This window comes from Falco peregrinus, chromosome 5, assembly GCF_023634155.1.
Source record: "Falco peregrinus isolate bFalPer1 chromosome 5, bFalPer1.pri, whole genome shotgun sequence".
Classification (NCBI taxonomy): Eukaryota; Metazoa; Chordata; class Aves; order Falconiformes; family Falconidae; genus Falco; species Falco peregrinus.
In genome coordinates this window covers 31,595,220-31,615,656 of record NC_073725.1, presented here as the reverse complement: position 1 = coordinate 31,615,656, position 20,437 = coordinate 31,595,220, and the positions used below count along the sequence as shown (strand labels likewise).

The window sequence follows — 20,437 nt, the reverse complement described above, 5'->3', positions numbered from 1 at the left end:
TTCCTGTCCAGGTAAAATGAGGTAGCAGTCATTCACGTGGTCTGAGGCAAATTTTTCAGTGGAAGATATTTGGTCTTATTGTCCCAGTTCAGTCTTCTCACACTCAGTTGAAAGCAGAAGATGATAAATGCCGTATCCTGGCCAATACTAAGCATTTAGTGGTTGGAGAGACTGCCGTCTCATGTGTCAGAGCTGACAACTGTCTTGAAGGGTGGGCACTCTCAAGCTGTGGTTACAATTTTAACTTAATCGGTCTTCCTGGAAATGAATCATAGTCCCTTTGAGGCTGCAGGCTCCTGCTTGTGCCCTGGTGTACTGAGCAGCTGCCATTGAACCTTTTTCATCAGCCACTCCTTCACGTTAACCTTAATTTTCTAGCCATAAAAATTGTAAGAAAGTACTCCCTCCCAGCCCTCTTGTTGATACTTCTTTATTTAAAGTACTGCACAGTATTTCTCAAACTTTATTATGGTTTCATTAAATTGATTTAACCAATGACCTCTACTTATTTATCTCTTTATTTGTTTTAAAAATGAAAATTGATTCACAGTTGCTTTAAAGCAATAGAGAGACAATCTGAAGGTCTGCCTAATGTTAAATGCATCATTATTTTTTTTCCTACTTGGTTTCTTTCTTATTTCTTCTTGTAATTTTCTTAGTTACTTATTGATTTGTGTGTGTGTTTGGGAAAGCTACTTAATTTCTTTCAATCTCAAGCTACCAATCTGCAAAACAAATATAATAAATCATCCCATATCAAACTAATGATGTTTAATTGTGTTTGTACAATATTTTTAGTTTCTTGGATGTAAATACAGTATGCTGTTATAACTTATTCTAAACTTTGTGAGCAAAATCCAGTCTCCTTATTCAGGTCTACTATGAACACAAACTATTTTTGTTAGTTCTGCTCCATGCACACAAAACTGATAGGAACGATAGAGAACTCGGGTCCAGCACACTGAAAAGTAAGATCACTTTAGTAGTTTGAAATACAATATTATTGTAACAGTAATGGTGAAGATATTTGACAGGTGTAGAGAAGATCAAGCTTCTTTCTGTTTCAAATGACTAATCAGAGAAATTCCTTAGAACCTCAAAAGTTGAGCAGCAGTTGCATCCATTTTCAATTACTTGATTTCTTTCTTTCATTCCTTTTTTTTTTTTTTTAAAAAAAAAAAAAAAAGAAATTAGGAACAGAAGCTTCTGCTTCAAACTGAAAACATGTCTCAGTGTGCTTGGAAGTTATCCAAATAGCATCTGCCACAGTATTTTGTCTATCCCTAAACGTTTTTCTTTTCATGATAAATTTGTACAGTATGATACAATTAAATGCACTTCCCATGGAGCATCGAGGAAGTCTGGCTGTCTCTTTGAATGACTTTTTCAGACCATCATGTGTGCTAGCCCTAATATCATAAAAAGGATATACAACATTTCACCTATAGTTATTGGTATAAAATAAATAAAGAGTTACTAAAAATAGATTTCAGAAGTAAAATTTTAGCATACTGATTGAAGCTGTAGAGCTGTGCTGCTTAGCCACCTTTATAATATTTCCTTTGTAATATTTTATTTTTATAATATTTTATCCTTGTATTTTAGATAATATTCATGTCATGTTTAACATGTAACGCTTACTCATTTAGCAAGCACAAAAAATGTTCTTTGCTTTAAATAACCACAGTCATCTGTCACAAAGTGGGACCTAAAACCTTTCAGCCAAAAATTATCAGTTCGTCAAAAGTGGAGACACAGAAAGGGTTGCACTTTATTTGATTTAATTTTATTTAATTTTACTTTCTGTCTATGGCAATAGTGACTACTGAAATTAATTCAAACAATTAATCGTTCTGATTTCAGTCACTCAAATATGACTCCTGCCTGGGTAGGAAAGACGAGCGCTTACTGCTCTTTTCTTTTTTTAAAAAAAGGGGTAATGACCCCTCACTCACTCACTCACCGGTGAGTTTTGGTGGCACGGGCTGCCTGTGACAGCTTCCGGAGCCCGCGGTGGCCATCTCCACCAGATGCTTTGCCCCAGCACTGGCAGGTCCCCATCACCCCGCCGGCGTGAGGGCCCGGCACACCGCGTCTGGCGTCTGGCAAGCAGGCCCGGCCCGGCCGATGTAACGCTGTTTGTAATGAGAAATCTAAACAGGGAATGGCAGCGAGGCATGACAGGAATGTGTTTCCATTGGAAAAGCCTGTGCAGAGAAAAAGCATAAGCAAAGCCATGTCCAGAAGGCCTTTCAGCTGGCCAGGACGGAAGACTGATGTTATTGTACATGGGCTGTCACGCTGCCAGCCCTCCCTCACGGGTTTGTTTTCTCTCATGCTCTCCCTCTCCCTCTCCCTCTCCCTCTCTTCCCTGCCTTCCTCCCGGGGCCGGCTGTTTGCTCAGGTGGACAGTGACACCGTTTGGAACGAGCTGCACTCCGCCGGGGCGGCACGCATGGCGGTGGGCTGTGTCATCGAGCTGGCAGCCCGCGTGGCCTCCCGGGAGCTGAAGGTGAGGTCCGGACCGCGCCGTGGGTGGGAGCGCTGGGGCGGTGGAGCGAGGGGGGCTGAAGGGAGGCGTTGTTCAGCCCGCTGCTCTGGGGAGGATGGCGGGAGGAGGGCCGGGAGGATGGCCACGAAGGTGTGGCAGCCCCGGAGGCTCTTCCAGGCCTCGCTGGCCTTTGATATCCTGGAAGAGTGGTGGGTTCTTACAGCGCAGGGCTGCTACAGCCCGAGGTGAAGTTACTCATAGCGTGCACATCTCTGGCAAGTGGCTGTAGTGCTGCCTTTTGAAATGGACTTTTTACTTTTTTTTTTTTTTTTTAATATGGTCGTTCAGTCACGTGCGTAACCTCAGGATACCACCCAGAGAGAGGGGAGGCAAACAGGGGTGTGCAGTGAGGGGGAAGACGAGGTGGCTGGCGGGGAGAGCGATGGCCCAGGAGGTGCCTTTCTGCCAGGCTGACTGCCCCGCGCCCTCCTCCCTGCCCCCTTTCCTTTCCTATCTCTGTGCTGCACGTCTGCAAGGCATGATGTACAAAACCCAAATTATCCCCAGTCTAAACAATTTATAAAAGGTCCAGACCTGACGGACTGACATTTTATTTGGTATTTTAACAGCCCTATTTAAAGGTGCACCATATGCAGCCAGAGTGCGGGCTTGCCCCAATAAACATTGTTGGAGCTAACATGTCTCCTTAATGAAACTGTTTATTCACTTTCCAGCCCAAATACTAATGGATTGATTCCTGTTTCCAAAACCAAGATAGAAATAAGTATTTTAGAATTAGCATTGTACGATGATTTTTAAAAGTCCAAACTGTATCCAAATTTGAGAATTTTCTTCCTGTATGTCTGTCTTGTTTCAGTCAAAGTATGTTAGCTATATGTTTAGGGAGGGTTACATATGTTTATGTGTACATATACATAGATATAGAATATATAGGTACATAAATGACAGCATGCTTAGGTGAAATGCAGTACTATAGCTCTGACCCAATCAAATGCACCTACTAATCTTTCATATTCAGATGCCAGAATCATTTAGCGAGGTACTACACAAAATGTACATATTTTGAAATCTAAGATCAAGGACAGGGCATATCATATGGTACCCTGTCATGCATCCTTTCTGATGGGTATTTCATCCCCACTAAGCTTCCTGGGCAGAGCAGGATGCAGTACACTTACACAACTTAATGTTCATTATTCCCACCCAACTGGATTAGTGAAAGTAAAGAAGGACTTTTTTAGCTTGTTTTTACCTTTGCTGACTGTAGGACATATGTCAGTCTCTAAGGCAACATCAAGTTTTGATAAGAATAATAAGATATGTCCTGTGTGCAGTTGACTTGAGCAGGGTTTGCTGCAGAATCTCTGCCACTTATGTCTGTACATTTGTGGTGTCTTTCCACACCTGTGAATGTTCTTGGTTTTTTATGTGTGTGTGATGGACAGCTGAAAAGAATCAGTCAGCCACTGTGAGACCTGGGTTGCTACTGGTGTTGCAACAGTCTGTAAACAAATATTTTAAATTTAGCACTAGTTTGTAGTTTACTGTAAAATTGTTGTTGATCCTAAATTGAATCTTTGTCATAGGACTGAAGCAGTCTCATGCAACCTGCAGCTGAGACACAGGAGAGGTAATTGTTCAATAGACATGCCAAGTAGTTGGTTTACCACCAAATCATCAAGAAAATAGGAATGGAAAGGATTTGCTATGAAAGAGAATCAGGAATACTCATGTCATTCCTGATAAGTGTTTATCCAACCAGCTCCTATACTTTCAGCATGAAGCCCAATTACTTACATGCCTCCATGCCAACCGTATGAACTAACAATCTGCTTGTGGTATTTATGGATAAGGTTATGGAAAGGTGACTAAGGCCTGAACTGACAGAAGAAAAGCATGGTAGCAGAAGTTCTGGAAATGCATTGAGACTGACATTACCTATTCTAGCAGAGTCCTCCTATGTTTGCTTTGTCACTGCACCCATACAAATCTGGCTTTTGCTGGCAAGTTGTTCCCAATACCCTCATATGGTAAGCGACATTAGGGAGATATTTTGCATTCTACACTGGGGTTTTCTCCATGGTTTTATGGATGAGATTGTAGGTACCTGCAAGATTTTAGCCCCACAGATCTGTATGTTCCAATCTACTTCTATGACTGTACACGTTGTTTGTCCATCTTGCTGCCATTTTTCCTCTGGAAACATACATGTTGCATTGATCAGCTGTTTCTAGCGCAGGGAAAATGGCAGTTCTGTAGTGTACTTGTGAAGATCTGAGGAGAAGCAAAGCTGACCACTTCCATGTGCATTCACTGAGCCCATATGCATGTGAAGCACTGAGTGGGAGGATTAAGCTCTGATGGGAATCTGGAATGATCTGCCACAGCTTCAAAACCTTTGGACAACAAAAAGCACCTCCCAAGAACCATGTGTAAGCTATAGCAGCTCTGCAACATGTAAAACAGCAAGATGAGAGCAATAGAGAAACATGCTGTAGGTTTTCCATGGAAGTTGACCACTGCGGGCTGCTATCAGATGGTGCACTGTCAGTTCTGTGTCATCTTAAGAAAAAAAAGTAAATTATGAGACAGGACATACTGATTTTTTCTGAAATCCCACAGTTCTCTGAGATGAGCTGCATGTCCTGAAGTTCACCGTGGCAGACTTACAATACACAGCAAGGACTTCCTACAAGGCAGTGCTCCAGACTGCAGCAGAGGCAGCAGTGGATTATTTACCCACTGCACTGGAGAATCACAAATGCCTTTTTCTGAAACAACCATAGTGACATTAGGATAACCTCAGAGTAAAACTATCTAGCATAGGCAAAGTGTGAGACAAGAAGCCTCAAGAATGAGAAACAGGAGTCATTCACTGAACAAGTAGTTTTCTGACACAGGAATTATCAAATTTGTCGGTGTAGTTGGATATGAATAGCCCAAATATTTCTTAAAGCTTGACGAACCAATATATACATTTTTAAAAATGCAAATATGCTTTTTCTAAAATTAAAATTAATATAATAGTTTATTTTATGGACATGTATTCAATTAATTTAAAAAAATATCTACAATACTGAAGATAAACGTCTTCACTGCCTAGCAAAAAAAAAAAAAAAAAAGTCTTTACTGCCTTATTCCATTATCTCTACTGATACCGCTTGCTATTGCATAGAGTCATAATAACAGGTTGAAACTATAGGTACATGCTACTAAATAAAGGGTTGAGACTACAGAATAAATTATAAAAGTCTGTAGAACAATTGAGAGATTCACTACAGAGCTGGGCATGAGTCAAACTCATACACAAAGCAAAAGGTTCTTTACTTCATTCTGAATTTCCTGAGACTATCAGTCCCATTTCACACAGGTCTCATCTGAGAACAGCAACATTTTGTTCATCTGATTTGGACAGTGTTCAAAAACTGACCAGGAGTTGAGTTCTCTTCACCATAGTTCAAACCCCTTGTGAGACATCAGATTTCTTTGATCTCCTTGACTAATGGGGAAAGCATCAATATGACAGTGCTAAGGGCATAAAACAATAGGGTTTACTGAAATTCTACTGCTGCTGTAATACTAAATTACTGTGATTTTTTTTTTTTTTTAAATTAGGACAAAGTGTCCATTCTCTGGGGAGTCTTAATCTGAATGTTTTTTATTTCATTATATCAAACAATCAAAATTAAGGATTTTGAGGGTTTGTTTAATAATATACTGAACACTCATTGAAATCCATTTGATACAATTTTGAGAAAAGATTTAATAGGTAATAAAGAATCACACCACTGAAATATATAGTATGATAAATTTGATGTTATACTAAGTTGAATGCAATGCTTTTCCTTTTTTTGTGAATTTATTAACATGTATGATGAATGTCATCTTGGCAATATTACAGTAGGAGATGAGCCTAAATACTGCATGAAGGTCACTCTTTTTTAGAGCCTTTTATAATTTAGGAAACCTGCTGATGCATGATGGGGTATTCATATTATATGAAACTGGTACCACAGCTCTCCTGTCTAGCTGTATTTCTGTATCTGCCTTTGCTTCTTTCTCATTTCCCCAACAGATTTGTGTACATGGCTTTTAATAATCTGCTGGCTGACCACAGATCTTTAGAAAAGTCGAGTATGCAGAACTGAGTAAATGTAATTCCACTGCAGTCATTAGCTATATCCAATAAATATTTTTTACAAATAAGAGAAGTCTTATGATATATTCCTTGGTGCTTGGGGAAGAAATACAGGTAGTGCCCTCCCTATGATTTCTTGCATGCAGTATAGCTTGTGAACTTGGAAATCATTGTCTCTAGCTTCTACCTAATGACCACACCTTCAAAAAGAGGGCCCTAAAAGATCTAGCATCCACAGAGAGAACATTTCTTTCCTGGAAATGTCTCCTAAGGATCTTCTTCCTCTTTTGCATTGCCACAGGAAAATAGAGCTATGCTAGAAGTATGTTACAAAAGGGAACACTCATGGTGTCCCAGTCATTGCTCTGCAATAATGAGGCAGATTTCAGAGGCATGTGGTCTAATGGTTTGATGGCACTGTGAGGTGCTATCCAGCCTTGCCTTCCCATTTCCCATCCTGGCTCAGTTGCTTTCTTTACATGCACTCTGATGCTCAGCTCAGTTCACCTCCCCTTCCCCCCTGTGCAATACTTCACTCTCGGGCAGCTAAGCACAAAAAGACTCTGCTTGCCTGCACCCAGCTATCTTATGCAGCAGGCACTTCCCTCTTGCAGCTGAACTGAACGAGTATCGAAGTTGTCCAAACTCCACATCAGACAAACCTCAGGGGGAAATAAGAAGGATTTCTGCATCTGTGGTCTCTCTTGAGTTTCAGATTTCATTTGTAACTCTTAGAGCTTGCAGAAAATCTCATCTTTAGGACTTAGATTGCCAAATCATCGTTTTTTCCGAAAGATTTTAGGTCACTGATATTTCCATTGTGTTAATCAAGCTATTTATGATGATGCTGCCACTCTTATTGTTGCCATGTCTATGAAATGACTAATACTACTTTTTAAAAGTCTAAATTCAGATAGTTGATGTTAGTGTGATAATTTTGGAATAATTACACTTTGTTGATTAATGTCCTTCAAAACGCTATTTGTTCTTGTAATGGTTGATTTATTATGTGCTGTTTTGTAAAGATTAAATATGTTTCAACTTCTTTTCTGGTAACAAATAGTATGTTTCTCTAGCTGTCCCTTAATATCTTACAATTGACTGGCAGGAAAAAAAATTGTGCCAGTGAAATGTATAATTTAAAAAGAGTATACTAAATAAGAAACTTTTTGCAATGGTAGATGACTTTCCATCATCATGGGCAACTCAGTGCCAGAACAGACCATGAAACTACTGAAAATCCAAAGGAACATTTCTGAAATGGTTTTCTTCAGCCTCAGATGACCCCATTCAGTACTATTATAAGCTGGAATTAATTATTTTAAGTACAGTACCCATAATAAGGATTACTGTCTAGTTTACTTTGCCTGTCCTTTAAATATGTCAGCATTGGCAATGGCAGCACTCTTTTATGTGAAACACGTAAGCACCATATATTTTCAATCTGACAAATTTGAAACAGGAGAGAGCTGCACAATAAACTGTCAAGGGCTGGTAAGATTTGTATTGTTATTCCCCATTTCTAAAAAAGTTTGAATGAATTAAGAAGCAATTTTGCTTTGCAAAAGAACACTCAAGAAAGAAGGCACATAAGCTAAAAACGTGGTCTGAGACTGTCTTGAACATCCACTTCAGCTGAAGCAAGTGAAGCACAAGCCCTTTCCCTGTCTTATCATGTGTATATGTGTGTGCACACACATGTGTGAAATTGCCCTGCTGGTAGTTAGGGGTGATTTGACAGAATGAAAGCAACTGAAATGAGTTTCCTCCTAACCAGAATCTGATACGTTCCTGGGATGGTTCTTTCTGATATGTCAGGTTGAATCAATACCAAAATAAACCTCCTGCATTTGGTCTTTGCTACTCTGGTGTCTTTGTATAATCCATGGATAACTTAAATTCAACTTGAAACTCTCATTCCAAATGAGCTTGGTTATTACTGTTCTCAAGGCCTTTGTCACACAGGACTATGGAGGAATCATCATATAGTAAATTGTACTAATCTTGGGAATAAGCAGAATTAGCTTAATGAACCCCCTCCCACCTCCAAAATCTTAGTTTTCTAGTCTTAGAAGTATTCTGTATAAAAATCACTCAGCCATCTGTCACAGCTCTACTGCTATCTTTTCGAATAAAAATTAAAATGAAGTATCCTTCTAAAGACATAATAAACAAAAAGAGCTGAAAATAAAATGTCTCCCTAGCCTCACAGTGTCCTCCCTCCAGTAAAGCTTCAGGCTAGCACATTTCCGTGCCTGCCTAAACAACACAAAACCCCACACAGCTTCTCTGGTTTCCTACAGAGATCTCCTTTCCTGAGAAGTGCTCTGTGCTGTAGTGCCTCCTGGACAGTACTCCTCCTGCAGCTTCTTCCCTACCCTTGTCTCTACCACTCTGTCTCACCCTCTGCCCCATAACACTCTCCCTCTGCCTTAAAAAAAAAAAAAAAGCCCATGTGTGGCAGCCACAAAAAGGCATTTTTTCCACAGCTCTTCCAGGCACAGCACTTTTAACAATGCATAGTGTGTAAGAAACAGTAAAAATGTTTATTTTACTAGTGTTAAATATATGATTGATAAAAGCCATCAATCAAAGTTACCAATAAAGTCTTTTAGACAGTAGTTTGTATTCTTTACTTTTACAGAGTTACAAAATTACAAAATTTCATATGGAACCATCTCTTAGATACATTATCCCGGCAATTATGTTTATATGTATACCTGAATTACTATTATTATTTCATACAGTAGTACAACTGTAATTATATGTGTGGTACATAGATTATCTCTGTGACCACTCTGTTCTTAAAAATCTTTGCTTTCTTTCCCAATACAGTTAACACCAGGTGTGGCTGAACAGGCCATCATGGTTGTATACAAGTTAGCCTGCAAGCACCAACTTTTCATGTGATTTTCTGGTGCTATTCTCTTAGACTGTCCAGAAAGCAGACAGGGAACTCTTTGTTTCCATTACAGAGTTAAATGTTTAATGTCCATTTCTATGTTCTTGGCCTCTACTAGCTTCCTCTGCAAGACAAAATGGTATTCCCTCATGTCCATTACTGTTTTCTTGGCAAATCTATGTCCTGTTAACACTACTCTGTTAAAACAGGGGTTCTTGTTGACTGCATTCATAGACCTCCAAGGCCAGACACTGGCTCCCACTCTAGCAGGATGAATAGCTTGTAAAATTGTCCTAAACAGGTACCTGAGGATTGCCTCAGCCTTACACCACTCTTACTTTCACCTTCCCTGCTGAATGGCATAGCTCAGGATCATGTTACAGCATAAGTGACACTGGTAAAAATATGGTTATCTTCTTCAGGGTACCAGTTACAAGAGGATTGTTGTAGGCAACCAAGACTTAAAGTAGCAGTGATGTTTGTTATTGTAGGAGTTAACTAAGCCAGAGATAGCAGGGTTAAAGATGGCACTAAGGCTACTTCAGGGGTTACACCCTGTCAGATATACTATATGGAGCACATTTTAAAGAAATAGGCTTTTATACAACTTTGTAAAGATACAAAGTTTTATATATATAAAACATGTCGATTCTGACAGGATGAATGGATACAATTCTGTAAAATAAATAAAGAAGTTTCTACAAAGATATGAAGTATTAGCTTCAATGATTTGCTTCTCATTCTGAAGCCCGGGCACGCTGAAGCAAGAATAAAATCTTTCCATTAAAAACAAGTGAATGTCTAAAAATGCCACGTTTAAGCACTGATAATTTTAAGAGCTAAGGAGCAGATAAGTTAAAGGATTTAGATATGTAGAAAATAGGGACTTTAAACATCTGACTTTAGGAGGATGTTGAGCTTCAAGTGTGGAATCCAGACTTGGGTACCTGGTCTCCATATGAAATACACAGATTCCTGAGAAAGCTGTCCTAACAATGCATGTAGCTGCAATTAGTTAGAGCATGGGACAAAGTTTTGCTGAGAAATTTGCTCATCATTTGGGATCACATCCATTTTCCTGAAAGCCTTTTTTCAAAGATTATGAATTTCTGAATAGAATCACAGAATCACAGAACAGTTGAGATTGGAAGTGACCTCAGAAGGTCACTGGGTGTTGTCCCCCCCTGCTCAAGCAGGCAGAGCTAGAGTTAGTTACCCAGGACTATGTCCAGATGGCTTTTGTATATGTCCAGCGATGAAGACTCCACAACCTCTCTGGGAAACCTGTGCTATTGCTTCGACACCCTCACAGTAAAAGGGCATTTTTATATGTTCAGACGGACCCTCCTATGTTTCAGTTTATGCCTATTGCTTCTTGAATAGTTGGGACACACGGCATTGCTCTTTTGCACAGGGGTTTACAGCTTAAAATACAAGAAAAGTTTCAATTTATCTTTTCAGCAGGAAGGAATCCATTTTTAAATTCCATATAAAACTGTCTTGTCTTAAATTTGAGATTCAGTTTGGGTTTTTGTCCTCTATTGAAGGACTTCTAATTCACAGGAAATAATTAAAGATTCATAAGTTGGAATAAGAGAGCTGAGGAAGAATATGACTCTATACCTGTTATTAGAAAACTCACTTAGACTGAGAAGTTGTGTCTCAATATCTAGTTTAAGGACAACATAATCTAAATACACAAACAGGTATGGGAGGAATATTTACAAATTCACGCCCATGTTCAAGAAAGAGTTTAAACTGAGTCTTCTACTGCTTCAATAAGTGTTCTTGGAGTGCCTGCTGGAGTTCATTTCTATTTCTTGCATGGCACTGGCTTTTCTTGGAGTCAACAACAAGCCAGATGATTTTACCAGAGTAGTACCAAGCTGAAGCTAGTATGCACTGCTTCTTGGCCAGTCTTCTCAGCATATCTGGAGTAACAGACTGGCTGGGTCACATTTGATCCATTTGGAATCTAGGAAAAGCAAGCTCTTCACTGTCAAGCAAACGAAAGAATGATTCACACCTTGCCATAGTCACCACATATTGCCCTAGGGAAAAATTGCCTACATCTAGTTTTCCCTCCTTGTATAACAGAAACACCAATGGATCTCTGCTGTAGATGATCAGTCCCAAGCCCTGGAGTAACCACCCATGTTATGGTATTGTCTTGAGTGCTTATCTTGGAAAGGTCCAGGGAGAGGTATAGTAGATGCCCAAGCATGATGTAGCCCAACACTCTAACCTAACCCAGCACACTACAGAAAGGAAACAACTGTACCACCAAAGACAAGAAGGAGATAGTAGGATGTACACCTCTGTTCTTTGGAAATCAAGCATCCAACTGCCTATTTGGAGTCATAAAAGAAGATAATACCTGGATTACTGTGGAAAAAGACTGACATTTTTTCTTAGTTTTCATTAAAGATCCAGCTAAGTGGGTCTATCTGCAATGAATCTTCTTTGTAAACGGTTTGGGCAGACTTCTGTTGGTTGTTCAAATACACACAGATTTTAGAATATCTTTATTCAGGCTTTACTCTTTACCCTCACATTTAACTAAAGGTAATCATATAATGGCACCGACAAGAATCCTTTTTCTAATGTTCATGTCTGTCAGTCAGTTTAATGTTCTGTCTACATTTAAAGGTGTCTGTATCCTAGTATAAATAAGGCTCTGTACAAAAATGCTTTGAATTTATGTGAGTTGGCTTCATTTTCAACATATTGCTCTGTGTTAGTCTTTCTATCTTTAAAGCAGATTTTTGCCTTTCTGTCTACTGTTCTGAACTCACTGTCCGGTATTTAAATATTACCTAAATAAATGAATTCATGTTCCGTTGTGCTAATGTACACTGTGTTCATATAAAGTTTGAAAGTAGGAGAAATGAAGTTTATTATCAATTGCACAAAAGTTGCTGTTAATACTGTGTGGTAACTAGTTTTCAGTGTTTGGTAAAATTTGATTATATTTTGTGCTTTATCATCAATATAAGATAGGCACTGTATTTTAAGAGAAGAAAATTCCCTATGTGAATACTCAACTTCTTGTAATGTAAAAACACATAAAAAATGGTCACAACACTGATGAGAATGTCTTGCATGCTCGTGGAGAACAATAATAGTTAACTTAAGCTCTGATAGTGTCTTCAGTGCTCAAGAACTGTAATAGTTAACTTAAGCACCGATAGCAGAAATTAGCTAGCTATAACAAAACGGGGCTTCCAAACAGTCTTGTCCAAGTATGGAAACAGAAAAGAGAAGCTTATACTGTAACTGTCATTTTGTCAAAAACAGCAGTGTTGATTTTTTCTGCCTCTATATTGCTCCATGAAATCCTTCCAGAGATAATCATCTTAATTATATTGATCTTTTGGGAATGCTGATAAAGTTAGATGATAATGAGCTGTGAGCTGAGCCAGGGCAGCTGTAAGCGTTGCATGGATTTTTTCCAAATTCTTTAAAATATCAAGAGAACAAAATACAGGTAGCATGATGCTATCTCTCTAGTAATACCCTCTTCTGAGAGTCTTTTTTCATTTCATTAGCTGTACATTCCTCAGCATACACATACTTTGTTTTTTCATAAATGTTACAACAGATTTCTTCATAGAATTCTTCTGTAAGTCATATTTTGTTTGAAAAGGAAATGTTAAAAAACCCTCGGAAGGATAAGAAACAGGGGTTTAGCTAAGAGTGTAAAGCTGGTTTGGTTCTGAAGATTAGTGCAGTCCAGAAGACCTTTTTTTTTGATGATGTGTTTGATCTATAGGCAATTTATATTCTGCCTCCAGGAATCCCTGCCTAAATATGAACACATATATTTGTTCTGTCTTCAGGGGTGTGTGTGGTTGGGTTTTTTTGTTTCTTTTTTTGGGGGGTGTCATTTTTTTAAATGTGGACATTTAATGCAAAATAAGGCATGATGTCAAATCTCTCAGATTCTTTAACTGGTGGCCAAAAGAACCACTTACAGATGTACTCTGTTTGCATTATGGTTTAAATTCATTGTAGTCTGATAGAACTTTGGCAATGTTCCACAAAACTTTGCAGCTGGCTCCTTGGATTACGTTTAGCAGCAATACACTAGTAGTATTTTTTTATAAATTAATGTCAGTGAAACAACATAGGTAGACAATTGCACAGGTACACACACACATTAACAGGATTGTAAATAAGCAGATTTCACAGGCACCTATGTAACCAGTTAACTGCTGTGTTGTTCCTCCTTATTCACACCAGTGTGAGTGAAAGTGTAGTGATTATCATGTTTGTTTCAAATGAGCAAAGGCTGAAACATTGACATTTCACTAGTTTAAGTACATCAAACTGATTTGCTTTAATACTGATTATTAAAGTATAAAACTATTCTATCTTTTTTCTTCCTGTCCCCTCCCCTCTGAAAATATATTGCCGGTCGGTCCTGAGCTATACATACACACATGGTATTTGTGCGAGGCTGCTTGAAAATGCAAGTTTGGTTGATATACTCATGCACAGATTATAATTTCTCATTTTTCTGTATGTGTTAATTGTCATTAATCTGTCATATATATAGCTGAATAGAAGAGACTGTAAGTGGTTGAAATAAAAAGTATATTTTATGAAGTAATGGTGTTACTCCTGTGTGACTGCTGTAAAAGAAATTTGATATGATACACACCCTTAGAGATTCTGCTTCCTGAATACATAATCTGACTTTCTGAACAGACCTACCTTGCCAGTACTTCTACATTTTCCCTTTACCTTACCCATGCTGGAAGGAGGGAAATTTAATTTTTCTTTTATCTTTAGTGACTCTAGAGGCAAAGAGTTCTTCAGTCATCACTGATCTTAGTGCTGTACTTTATGACATTTATATACAATTCCAGAAAGTGTGTTAGAAAATTACTTTAGGGAATTCATTAAAATTGTGAGTGTAGCAGGTTCTCCAGTTTAATTTATGGTTTGCAGAAATATGTTGTTGTCCTTTTTCTACTGTTAGAAATTACATGTGAGCATGTGTGTGTGAATCTATTATTTAGTGCATACAGAAGGTAGGGTCAACACTGACTAATCATGTAAAATGCATACCTCAAGCTACTTTTATTTTGAAGCATCTCAAGCTGGAGCAATGTAAAATTACAGGAACCTAGATCAAGAGTGTATCTGTGGTCTCTGCTTCCTTTTAAATGTGAATTCTAGACAGCAGAATTGATAACAACAGCTTTCTCATCCTGCCTTTTTCCTCCTCTTTAGATCTTGTGTGTTTGTATGTATATGCATGTGTGTATTTATATGTTTATATGCCACTATTCTCAAATTATTATCTCTGGCAATACTTTGAAAGGATGATTGGACAGGAAAAGTGCTCAAGTGCCTGCAATGGATTTCAATCCAGTCTGCCTGCTGCTCTGTTTTGCACTGAGTCAAGGGGGTTTTTTTAAGCTGATAATTGAAAACCTATCTTGTTCTTACAGAATGGCTTTGCTGTTGTAAGGCCCCCAGGCCATCATGCTGAAGAATCAACAGCCATGTAAGTACCAGGGAATATTGCCCATCTTGGAGCACTAAGGTTACTGGCAATCACCTGTGTTGTGCATGTCTCTGAAGAACTGTAATTGTTAGCAGATGACTGAAAAGGCTTTCTAGGTACTCCCAGAAGCAGATTTATGGCCTCAGAGATCATATAGCATTTTTAAAAATGCTCTGAACATTATTTATAGCTGTTTTCCTGACTGATTTGCTTTCTTATTTCTGTTCTTCTCTATTCCACAGGGGGTTCTGCTTTTTTAATTCGATTGCAATTACTGCCAAATACTTGAGAGACAAGCTAAATATAGGCAAGATATTGATTGTAGATCTGGTATGTATTCTTGGCAAACATCTCACTTTCAACGCATCTAGATAAAAGATAATGAATTTGTTTTTATATGTCAGACTTTCCTGCTTTTAATACCTACAAGTAATAAAGGTGAGCATTTCCTCTGATTTTGGGAACTCATTAAAGCCAGGATGGCAGTACTGAAGCCATAAACATCTATGTTTCACTTTAATGGTGTTAACTGCAATTTAATGAGAAGAAGGCACAGATCAGGGCAACTTTTATGGTCCTTAAATGAATTGATACTTCCACCATTAAAATAACCCTACAGAACCCAAGTTTACTTTTCCCTACAGAATACAAACTTTAAATAGTCAGATGTGCTTTAAAGAATGTTGTTGCTTTGGTAACCAAATTGGCCACTTCCCCCAGCTAGCAATGATTCAACTTGTTGTGTAACTTCGATATTATTAAACAAATCAACAGGTCATTCCCTCTAAGAAGTTTTCAAGTCATGTATGCCAGCTTTTGATGGCTCCCTGAAGGAAAGCTACATGATTAAAAATCTACTTCATTGGATTAGGCTTGTGTTTTAATAGAAGGCATTCTTACACAATACTTAATATGTTTAACAAATGGATTATTTAAATGCAAATGACGTTTGGCATGTTGTCTATATTATTTTCATGAATAATGAATTGGAGCTCTGCCTTGCAGTTAAAGGATCAGCCCAATGCACAGCCCAAGGAAAGTTGAATGCTGATTTATGAGCACCATTTTTGTTTTCCTACAGTTCATGAGGAGGTGTAATAGGGTGTCTGACAAAGCATAGACAGGAAATGAACCCTGGCATCAAAACCTAACCTGTTACATCTGCACTTAATTAATTTTTGCAGGTGATAAAAGATTTAAAGACAAAATATGTTAAAGGGTTTTTGAAGTGCAGAGCTTAATAGTCTAAATCTTGTTCATATCTGCACTCATAATTAAATCTTATTGTGAAGTCATGGCCTTACCATCTAGCACTTTTGTTCAGTTAAACATGCGTACTGGCTGTTGAAGAGAAGCAGAGAAAGGGGGAGTGTGGGAGAAGGAATGGCAAGTGAAAAATGAGTGGTAGAATAAGTATAGAGGTAGGTTAAATATTCTTAGAATGTTTTTCAAATATTTCTCAGAGTGTTCTACTATCACTTAGAAACATAAACTGCAAAAAAACCAGTATCTTTGAAAAGTTCACTTCCACTGTATGTTATATCTGTTTCCTGCCTTGAATCTTACAGTTCATTGAGTTTTACTGTGGTAAATGCTGGCCAGAACTGAACTCTATGTTTATTCTTGGGTTTGGGTTTTTTTCATAAGAAAAGCCTATTCAAAGTTTGCATTTTGTGAATGTTTTTAAGTCTTTTTGACTGTAAGTGTTACATTTGCCTTGTCGGGAAAAGAAATCATTTCCATTTGACCTACTTAGCCAGTAAGCACTTAGGAATTCAGCTTTGAATTTTCAAGGCAAGGTTAAACGTTCAAATCATTACCTGTGCAAATGATTACCTGTAAAGCTGCCTATCCTTACCCAGGAAAGCAGATAGGGAATGCTCAACCTCTCTCTGACTCTATCCTATTGGCCAGAATAACACAGCTGGTGAAAAGGGAGAAATATATGGCTGACACAGATTACTTCATTCCTGGAGCAATTACAGTCCAGTCCCTAGTCTGCACCATGGTCACTGCAATGATGTACAAAAATTAATATGGAAAATTTCTTATGTGTGCAAACTATGGAAAAATCACAATCCAAACAATGAATGAACAGTTCATAGTGCTGTCTTTATGCCCACCAACAGAGTTTTGGGCATCTGAAGGAAAGAATGCTATTACATGTTAGCCTTGAAATTAACCTTTAAGACTACATTTTGATAGTGACTAGCACAGCAGGACTCCATGCAGGTTGGCAGCTCTACAGGTTACTGCAATAAAAATATTAAAAATTAATATTCAATTTCACCCATTAAACTGTATTGTAGTTACAAATTAAGTGTAGTCTTCATAGCTGCTACGTGTGTTCATATTTTACATTTTTAATCTTTCCTTCATTTATTTTGACACTAAAAGACCTCTCTGTCAGCTTCTCTTTCCTCATTTCACCATTTGAATAAATCTTCATTTCTGAACTGACTTATATGCCCTGAATACACTTGATCTACTAAGGGCAGAACATGAACACATTTCCCACATGGTAACACTCGTAGTCTTAAACAGCCCATTCTTTTGTCTAACCAAAGGAGTTACTGCTCTTCAAACAGAGTAACTCTTGGTGGAATTAAAGTTTAGAAAAAAAAGCTAGCTTTGAGGTTTAAATAATAAAATAATTTTTAAAAAGAGGTCTCCATGCCCATTAAATATTTTTTCTTCTCATTTGAAAACTGTTACAGCAAGAATATATGTAAAGCCCCAAATATACATGGAAAATAAAATTAATTAACATCACAAAATTAAGTCCTATTATGTTTTTAGTCACAGTCTCTGCAGATCTATCTATATGGCCAACATATATCTATATGGGCAACAACTCAGGTTGTTATTGCAATCCTCATTCCAAGATCAGACCATCCATACTTGTATGTATGTTAGCATGATCTGGGTCTGTTTTGAAGTATACCAATTAATTCTGTCATGGTTGAAGACTGAATGGGATTCTGGGGTTAGTCTGCATGCCAGATTTTACTTCATTTGCCAGTCAGAGTCCTCTAACACTATGCTGGCTGCCTTCAGATCTCCAACACCCTCACACCAGTGTGTGCTCCCTTGCACCTCCAACATGTGTTACATTTAATCTTGGCATTAAGTCACAGTTGGGCTGCAACTTCATCCTCATGTTGTTTCAAGTACTTTCAACTGAGAAAAGTAACCATTATAATATTATCCCACAGAGGTCCCAGAGGAGGTCCAAGTCAAACACAATGCAGTACAAGTAAGACTCAATCAATGTAAAGAGTCCTGAATAATGTGGGTGAAAGTCATGGGCTACATCAGCTGACAAATACCACAAGCAATGGGCCCTGCTTGCTGTGCCGTTGGCAATGTACACCTAACTTGAACCTTCCTGGAGCCTGGCATCCTGAGGAAAATGTGACCATTGTGACAAAATTTGGTTCAGACCTCATAGCATTTGTGAAACAAATACAGTCTGGGTGATAGTGTTGCCATTCAGAATAGTTTGTTTGTCCTCCTGAATTCTCTCCTTAAATCAAAAATTTCAAAGGTATGGGTTAAAGAAGAATAATCAATAATACCTACAATTTTTCAACTTCTTAGAAATGCCAGTGAGGAAACTTACAATAAAGACGCAGTTTTCTTTTACTGAAAGGCAAGTGGATATTTCATTTTCACTTGAAAAATTTCTTGTGTGTCTAACCACATAGTGCAATAGTAGAACCATAAAAACCAAAGTGAAAAAGAGGGAAAGTCCACATCATCAGCCTTTGTTATGTAGATATACTGTCAGCATTTCTTTTTCTTTTTCAGTATTTTATTTAATGACAGAATTTCTTCTCACTGGTATTATATAATGTTTGAAATATGGAGACTGGCCAAGGTGACTCCTTGATTTTGGAAGGCACCGTTCTATCTGCTAGATGATTTAATAGCTAATGAGATCATATTGCTATGTCTTCAACTGTTGCCGTCATGATTTTGCAAAAATGAAGTATGAAGTCCTTTCCGCATCTGGCATCTCTTTTGATGTGGATCTAACTGCTGAGGGACTGCTAACTGAACTGAATGTTTCAAAAAAGCCAATTTACTCAGCTGGTCACAGAGCCTTTGACCTCAATAGTGGAACTTGGCAAATCAGTGGATACACTTATGTTTAGTGTTCTGTCAAGAATTGTGAAAAAGCTCTGTAAACCATAGATCCTTCTGCAAAATACTAGTTTGTAGTTTAAACATTAGTCTTTCTTCAGAGGCCAATGAGACTAGTTAATTAAGCCTGAGGGGTTATGAACTGTTGGCAGTTAATAAGTCATAAAATTCCTCCATAAAACAGGATGCTAGATTCCATCACTGAGGCAAGGAGTACAAAGAGCCGGTGTATAAATATCTAATTGTACAAAAGGACTGGGATTTCTCAATGACTGCTCATCTGGAGTCTCCAGGGCATGCTCGCTATGGTTTCCTGATTTTTAGAAGCCAGTTTAAAAAATGAGTGCATTAAAGAGTAATTTGCCTGAAAGTTCAGGAAGTATGGGGTGGTGAAGGGAGGGGGAAAGGGAAAGACAAAAGGAGGGCAATGGAGAGGGAGAGACATGGGGGGAAGGGGGTAAAAGAAAGCAGAAATGAACTCTCTACACTGAGTTGGACATTATTACATTTGTCATCTGTTTTCTTTCTCCTTTAGGATGTTCACCATGGCAACGGTACACAGCAGGCTTTTTATGCTGACCCCAGCATCCTGTATGTTTCCCTCCATCGCTATGATGAAGGCAACTTCTTCCCCGGCAGTGGAGCCCCAAATGAGGTTAGGTTTATTTCTTTAGAGCCCCATTTTTATTTGTATCTTTCAGGTAATTGCGTTGCATGATTACCCCTAATTTTCTTGTCCTTCTCTGGTTCTTTAAATTACACCAGATTACCAAATTGTCCACTGGGAGCAGGGGACCAGTGGAGAACAAGTGCATAACCCAGAGCAGTCCCTGTCAAACAAGGCTGGGCTGATCTGACATGTTGTTTGATGTTTGTTTCTAAAGCACACTTGAGAGTTTTTTTTCTTTTTTTTTTCCTTTCCTTCTCTCTTTTCCTTCTTCTTTTTCCTCCTCTTTACTCCTTTTGTCATTTTATTCCTGTTTTTCAGGTTGGAAGTGGTCCTGGTGAAGGATATAACATAAACATTGCTTGGACAGGTGGCTTGGATCCTCCTATGGGCGATGTTGAGTACCTCACAGCATTCAGGTTGGTACCTTTTTCTTTTAAAGTTATGACAACTGGTTGTGGAACATAAGCACATGAATAAGAGCTAATGTAGTCTTGAAAGACAGGAGAATGATCCATGGTGAAACAAACTTAATCCTAGTAGACCAGTGTATGAAA

The 20,437-nt window shown here is 38.3% G+C and overlaps 1 protein-coding gene across 1 annotated transcript in view; it reads left to right on the top strand.

Moving 5' to 3' along the window:
• HDAC9 (histone deacetylase 9) overlaps nucleotides 1-20,437 on the top strand; it is a 485,158-nt gene that overhangs the window by 367,029 nt on the left and 97,692 nt on the right. Inside the window, exons 18-22 of the mRNA XM_055803475.1 lie at nucleotides 2,405-2,512; nucleotides 15,012-15,067; nucleotides 15,310-15,397; nucleotides 19,749-19,868; nucleotides 20,202-20,299. Coding sequence (XP_055659450.1) covers nucleotides 2,405-2,512; nucleotides 15,012-15,067; nucleotides 15,310-15,397; nucleotides 19,749-19,868; nucleotides 20,202-20,299 — 470 coding nt within the window. The remainder of the gene's footprint in view (nucleotides 1-2,404; nucleotides 2,513-15,011; nucleotides 15,068-15,309; nucleotides 15,398-19,748; nucleotides 19,869-20,201; nucleotides 20,300-20,437) is intronic.